Source organism: Phaseolus vulgaris, chromosome 9 (assembly GCF_051622355.1).
Source record: "Phaseolus vulgaris cultivar YP4 chromosome 9, ASM5162235v1, whole genome shotgun sequence".
Taxonomy (NCBI): domain Eukaryota; kingdom Viridiplantae; phylum Streptophyta; class Magnoliopsida; order Fabales; family Fabaceae; genus Phaseolus; species Phaseolus vulgaris.
In genome coordinates this window covers 13690238-13697418 of record NC_143506.1, presented here as the reverse complement: position 1 = coordinate 13697418, position 7181 = coordinate 13690238, and the positions used below count along the sequence as shown (strand labels likewise).

Here is a 7181-nt window from a genome sequence, read left to right as displayed (position 1 = left end):
ACGAATGAAGTAAGCTTAAGCCAGAGGGTGGCTCAAGGTGCAGACCTAGATTGTAACCCTATACAAAATCGTGATTACGCATCCAACGGCTATGTTGAAAGTGATGAGCTGGCAAAAACGGTCATTGATGTTGAGTGTTATACCCCAGTGAGCGAAAAAATGGGCCACGTTAGAAAGTTTGAGGCCCAACCTCAAGTGGATCGGATCTCAACCTTAGCCTTAACCAAAGAGGATGGTTCTGAGTCAGATCCTGTGCAAAAGGTCTGTGAAGGTGAGGAAGGGAAAGAAGAAGGTTTGGACGTTAATACGAACGGTGAAAAGGAGGAGGAAAGTTATGACGAGAGTGAAGGAAGCGACACAGGAAACCCAACAATGATGTGTGAATCGTCAGCTTTGAATGTGGTGAACGAGCGTATTCAAGTAGGGGGTGAGGAAAGAACGCTGTCATTGGATCTACCAGAGGGAGCAACGGTGGGAGGCATCACTACCACCCCACCACATAGACGGAAACTGAAAGGGCTCTTTGAATTGGGGGATTCGATATCTTTTCCGAGAAGATCAGTGAGACTTATCTCAAGGCGTGCTAAGGCCAATTCCTCTTCATGTGACAGAGACGGTATGTGCTCAAACTCTGTATCTGATGGGGGAGAGGTCAATTGTAATCTTTCTTTTTGTCGGGCCTAGTCTTACGGCGGAACCATCTAAACTGTGGGAGATTGGAAAGAAATCTGGGCTTAAATGTCGGGGGGACGAGGAGGAGGTAGTTAACGAATACCTCTGTTTGGAAGAGAGAGATACAGAGGTTATGAAGAACTTTGAGGAGGGAGACAAGAACGACCATATATGTTGATAGTAAATTTGAATATAAGAGGTTTGGGGGGTAGCATTAAGGCTAGGTACTTGAGACATATTATTGCAAGAGAGGGTGCGAATTTTGCCTGTATTCAAGAAACGAAAGTGAGTGCCATTACGGATGCAAGATGCTTCAATCTATGGGGGGATAATAATGTGGGGTGGTTACATTATGGTGGTGATAATGGTAGTGGAAGCTTGTTATCCTTGTGGCATAAAGAAGCGTTTTGCTACGATACACATGTGATGGGGAAGGGGTACATTGTTGTCTATGGTAAACATGTCAAAATCAACTGCAGATGTGTGGTGGTAAATGTCTACGCTGCCTGTTCCTTAAGTGACAAGATAGTTTTGTGGAAGGAGCTGTCTGATTTAAAAAAGGCCTCCTCAGATGTGGTATGGTGTTTCTGTGGTGACTTTAATGCCATTAGAAAGAATGGAAAGAGGAAAGGTGTTAGTATGAGGGACAGTAATACGAGCGAGATGAGAGATTTTAATTGCTTCATCGAAGCTAATCTTCTGTTTGAAATACCTTTGGTGAGCAAGCCCTTTACTTGGTTTAATTCAAATGGGAAGGCCAAGAGCAGGCTAGACAAAGTGTTGGTAACCGAAGAATGGATGCAAACATGACCTATGTGTAAGCAGTATGTGCAAAGTAGGGAGGTTTCTGACCACTGTGCAATAGTGGTGAAGTCTGTGGACAAGGATTGGGGTCCAAAACCTTTTAGATCCATCGATGTCTGGTTTATGGAAAGGGGTTTTGGTGCAATGGTTAAGGACAAGTGGAATTCTTATGTAATACAGGGGAATGCTCTTACGGTGTTAAAAGAGAAGATGAAGAGGCTGAAGGGTGATCTAAAGGGTTGGAACAAGGTTGAATTCGGTAACATAAGAGAACATTAAGAAGTCTATTTTGCAGTAAATAGAGGTGTTAGATTGTCAAGACTGCAATGGTGCCTTGATGGAAAGTGAGAGGCTGCATAGGATTGGTTTGGTGAGTAAATTGAAGGAGACTGATAAGAAGTGGAATCCCTTCTGTGCCAAAAAGCTAGAGTCAACTGGTTTAAGAGTGGAGATTCATGTACTAAATTCTTTCACTCAACTCTGAGATGGAGACGCCTTAAAAATGAAATCAAAGGTGTGGAGGTGAGGGGTCAATGGTGCGAGGAACCGCCTACAGTTCGTATTGAAGCAAAGAAGATGTTCGAAAACAGATTCAAAGCCTCAAGAGACTTTGAGGTTGTTTTAGAAGGGGTGGAGTTTAAAGCATTAACACAGAAAGATAATGATAGTTTGGTGGCAGAGTTCTCAGAGAAAGAAGTGAAGGAAGCAGTGTGGCAATGTGATGGGTCGAAGAGTCCAGGACCGGATGGTTTTAATTTTAACTTTATCAAGAATAGTTGGGAGGTCATAAAGAAAGAGGTTATGAGAGCTATGGATTCCTTTTATGCTTCTGGTCATATTCCAAAGGGATGCAATGCTTCTTTCGTAGCATTAGTTCCTAAAGTAAGGGACCCTGTAACGCTAGAATAGTATAGACCTATTTCTTTAGTAGGGGCTATGTATAAGATTATCTCCAAGGTTTTAGCAGGAAGAATAAAGAGTGTTCTATCCTCCATTATAGATGAAAGCCAATCGGCGTTCCTAAAGGATAGAGGGATTCTAGACAATGTGTTTTTGGTCAATGAAGCGATTGAGGATCTGAGGAGGAGCGGGAGGAGTGGGCTATGTTTGAAGGTAGACTTTGAGAAAGCCTACGACTCAGTCAGCTGGGTTTTCCTCTATGACATGTTGCAGAGGTTGGGGTTTCACAATAAGTGGATTACTTGGATCCGAGGATGTATGGAAAGCACCACAGTCTCAGTGCTTGTCAATGGAAGCCCCACTGAGGAATTTAAACCCTCTAGAGGAGTGCGACAGGGTGATCCTCTAGCCCCGTTTCTTTTCTTAGTGATAACAGAAGGCTTGACTGGTATAGTAAGACAATCTCTGAAGGCTAGGTTACTCACAGGCCTTAAGTTTGGCAGGGACGAGATCGAATTAAGTATTCTCCAGTTTGCGGATGACACAGTGTTCCTTTGCGAGGACTCCTACAACAATGTGGTGACTCTAAAGGCTATTCTCCGAGGATTTGAGGTGGCTTCAGGGTAGAAGATTAACTTCTATAAGTCAAAATTAGCAGGTATCAATGTTCCCAGACACAATATGGCATGCTACACAAAAACTTTGAATTGCGCACAGATGGGTATTCCGTTTAAATATTTGGGCCTGGAAGTGGGAGGAAATCCTAGGAAGAAAAAGTTTTGGGATCCGGTGGTAAACAAATTAAAAGCCAGACTTAATGTGTGGAAAGGGAGATTTTTATCTATGGCGGGAGAATATGCCTAATCAAATATGCCTAATCAAATTTGTTCTTACTACTGTTCCACTCTACTATTTGTCCCTTTTCAGAGCACCGGTTGCGGTGTGCAAGAGTATTACCAGAATCCAGAGAAGGTTTTTGTGGGGCTAGGGGAAGGAGAAGGAACCCATTTCATGGGTTAGTTGGAAAGTGGTGTGCAAACCAAGAGAGGAAGGTGGTCTGGGACTAAGAGATATTCAAAACTTTAATACTGCTTTGCTGGCTAAATGGAAATGGCGTCTTATAGCCGAAGAGAAGGGGAGATGGAAGGAAATGGTGGTCTCGAAGTATGGCTTGGGTTCAGAAGTCTCACGAATACCAGTGAAACTTCAATCATGGTGGTGGAGAGATCTGGCTAAAGCCTGTGGGGAGGGCGGAGATGAAGGATGGTTCCAAAAAGAAGTAGGGTGGAAATTAGGACGTGGAGATAAAGTAAGGTTTTGGGAGGACATATGGGTTGGGAATTCTAGTCTTAAAACCTTGTTTCCTAGATTGTATTCTCTGTCATCGAACCAGGGGCAAAAGGTGGAAGAGGTGGGTAGATGGGATGATGAGGTATGGCGGTGGAACTTAAGGTGGATACGTGCTAGATTTGAGTGGGAATCCAAGCTGGAAGAAGAGATGTTAACTTTCTTATCTACAACTAGTCTGCGTCGAGAAAAGAAGGATGGCCATACGTGGGGGAGTGAAGATGAAAGGTGTTTTTCAGTGAAATTCGCTTATGCATGCTTGGCTAACCAAGGAAGAGGGCCACACCTAGAGGTGTTTAAACTTCTTTGGAAGGCTAAAGCTTTCCCTAATATGGTGACCACAGCATGGAGGGCTCTGACGGACAGTCTACCAACTAGAGAGAGGTTGAGTAGGAAAGGCACCATCTTGAATAATACCTTATGTGCTCTTTGTCAGACCACGGCTGAATCCAGTCAACATCTCTTCATGGAATGTAAACATACACTGTGTGTTTGGTCGATGTGCTTCAGATGGTTTGGTATAGTGCTTGCCAAACATAATGATATAAAGATCAATTTTGAGAGTTTCCACTTATTTCAGGTTAATTCTAAACAATATTTGGTTTGGAAAGGGTGTTTGGAAAGGGGTCTGGACAGCAATTGTGAGGAGTATATGGGACCAAAGGAACGAGGTGGTGTTTAAGCAGAGTGTAGTAGATGCAGAGGAGATATTCCAAAAGGCCCAAATCAAATCATGGCAATGGTTAAAACATAAATCAAACTCTTTCACCTACTCTTTAGTGGGTTGGATTTTAAATCCAATGTCATGCATCACAAGCTTTAAATAAATGGGACGGGAGGTGGCTAATCGGTGTGAAGAAGGTAGGAGGCGTGGTAGGTGTATCTGGAGTGAGATGCTCTCATGGGGAGTAGAGATGGCGTGAGACTGGGGGGCGTGGTAAAGGAGCTTTATTCCTTTTAAAAAAATAGGGTAACATTGGAGAACTTGTTCTCTGTTTTTTATGCAGGGGTGCTCAAGGATGGAAAAGCTTCTATGCTGGATACAGTGGTAAACCATTTGGAGCTATAAAGTGGTTTTATGGAATAGGGTGATGTACGCATATGGAAGATGAGCAGACGCAGAACAAGTTGGAGCTGCAGACGAGTTTTAGGTGATGCAGGAGTGTGGTTTTAATAAGGATTAAACCCTCTGTGACCTTGGATGGGGAAAATACCATGAGTTTTGCCGAACAATGCAGGTTTTTCATACATGGGGCAGCAACACTGTAACTGTTCTTGCTGTTTTATAGTTCCGTGAGATAACGCATTCTAGCTGGATGAGACTAGTACCACTTTATTAATGTAGTTCTCTATTTTTTGAAACTGGGGTAAACCCCAGGTGAGTAGGAATTTGTTGTAATGTACAACCTTCTCAGGTTTGGAAGCCTTAAACTACATGTGGTTTACCACATGGGGCGTATGGGTATTGTATAAGGGTTGGGACATCCCTGAAATGTCCCTCTTAATTTATTTATTCTTTACTAATAAAAAAAATTTAATTAATCAAAATCAACAATCAATACTCAAAAAAACAACTAAAAAACAAAGTTCATTATCTATAATAATTCCACCGATTCACGTAAAAACAAACAACTTTCATTCTTCTATTAAGATCCATTAAGAAAAATATTTTAAAAACTAGGAAAAACGGAGAGTTTAAACAAGAATCATTATCAAAGTTGTTATTACAATGTGATATAGTTACAAATGCGAGCATATGATGATGATTAAGTACATAATCGATTTTATAATCGATGTTATAATGTCTCTAACATATCACGGAAATTCTCACTTAAATTATTATTAAAATGATAATTTTTAATTATTGTTAAATAATAAAAAAAATTATTAAAAGTATATTTAATCATAGTTTAAAACTCTTTTCTACATTAATTTAAAAGTGGAAATTGATATTATTTGAATTAAAAAAAATAGTAAAAAGGAAAGAGAAATTATGTAATAGATTTAACGTGACAGAAAAAAATTAAATTCGTTGACTAATATTGTGATTTTCCAAAAATATACTTAATTTAAAAAAATTATTAAATAACAACTAATTTTAGAAATAAAAATAATTAATTATTGTATTAATTGAGTGAGATATTATTTTATAAATTAAAAAATTATAGTATATCAAATAGTTTTTATAATTATAAAAATTTATAAATTAGTATCTAATTTATTTTTAATATTAATTACTAAAATTTTATTTACTAATTGTTTTATATTTTAAATTATTCTTATTAAATGTCTAAAAAAAATTAAACTAAATCTTCGTATATAAAGATTTAAATTAACACTTTTAAGATGGATTATATAATGATGATTGTTTTAGTTGTATTGATACAACTGTAGCTTAAAAAGAGGAAAATACAGCAATAATATTTTATACAAATAAAGCGTGCCATGTTTTTAGTTTTAAAAATAAACAAGTAAAAGTTATGGCTTCTTCATAATTTATGGATAAAATTCTATTAATTGTAAATTTCTCAATTTGACTATTGTGATAACTATGAAGAAGAATAAATTTTATGAGTTAACAAAATTAAAATAACTAAACATGCCATTAATATTTTCTCAATTTTAATATTTTTGTCACATGATTCTTAAAATATTAAATTTTATTCCTATAATATAATACGTTGAGTAAATTTGATGATGTCCTAATTCTAAAAATCACTTCACAAATCTCTTTCTAGAATTTATAATAATAATTTCATGAATTCATCTCAGGAGTCAAGTACTGTGAAAAAAACAAAACAAGATTAAACACTACTCCTAGTAATTAATATATTGAAAGGACTTAATCAACTTCAACTCTAAGAATCAATTCTAATATCTATTTTTAGAATTTGAATTCAAGAAGCTGAATACACCAATAGTAAAGTAAGCAGAAGAGTGTTTCTCAAGTCTTCTATTATTTTCTCTCATACCCTTAGACTGAAACTCGTTGAACGTCAACGTGAGCTAATCAATATATAGTTTAAGTAAGAAAGAAACCTTAACACTTTTTTCTTCTTAAAAAACTTTTGGTTGTTGAAACCACAAAGAGTACAACAATTATTCAAGCGAAAAAATTAGTAAATATGATACCTTACAAAATAAGTTTTTATCTTCTTTATAATTTAAAATTTTAGGTTTTTTACTCTTTATAAACTTATTTCTTCAATTTTAATATTTTGTATACCGATCGGAATCGAATGAGTCTCGATATCCATTTCTAGTCTATTGACATGTTCATAAAAAAAATTAACAAGCTTAAACCATATGAAAAATTAAATAATATATTTTTAATCACATAATCTCGACTCAACACTAAAAGACTCATTATAAACATATAAATAAACACAACTTTCAACAAAAAGGTACGTTAATATTACATATTTATTACACCGAATATCGAATATTTACTTGAACGT

The 7181-nt window shown here is 37.1% G+C and overlaps 2 protein-coding genes across 2 annotated transcripts; both read left to right on the top strand.

Moving 5' to 3' along the window:
* The first annotated feature begins 843 nt into the window (after window positions 1-843).
* On the top strand, window positions 844-1482 carry LOC137822223 (uncharacterized). Its single transcript, XM_068627120.1, has one exon. It carries the CDS (start codon window positions 844-846, stop codon window positions 1480-1482), a length of 639 nt encoding a protein of 212 aa, XP_068483221.1.
* Window positions 1483-2412: 930 nt separating this feature from the next.
* LOC150025176 (uncharacterized) lies at window positions 2413-4815 on the top strand. The gene is made up of 6 exons (XM_090295654.1): window positions 2413-2988; window positions 3094-3168; window positions 3304-3391; window positions 3501-4209; window positions 4304-4465; window positions 4731-4815. The coding sequence occupies exons 1-6, from the start codon at window positions 2413-2415 to the stop codon at window positions 4813-4815; spliced, it is 1695 nt and encodes a 564-aa protein (XP_090151780.1).
* The last annotated feature ends 2366 nt before the right edge of the window (window positions 4816-7181 follow it).

Coding starts and splice junctions, on each gene's coding strand:
- LOC137822223 (XM_068627120.1), top strand. CDS start 844: ATGTTGATAGTAAATTTGAATATAAGAGGTTTGGGGGGTAGCATTAAG.
- LOC150025176 (XM_090295654.1), top strand. CDS start 2,413: ATGTATAAGATTATCTCCAAGGTTTTAGCAGGAAGAATAAAGAGTGTT. Junction 2,989..3,093: donor CTATTCTCCGAGGATTTGAG/GTGGCTTCAGGG, acceptor AATTGCGCACAG/ATGGGTATTCCGTTTAAATA. Junction 4,210..4,303: donor ATGGAATGTAAACATACACT/GTGTGTTTGGTC, acceptor CACTTATTTCAG/GTTAATTCTAAACAATATTT.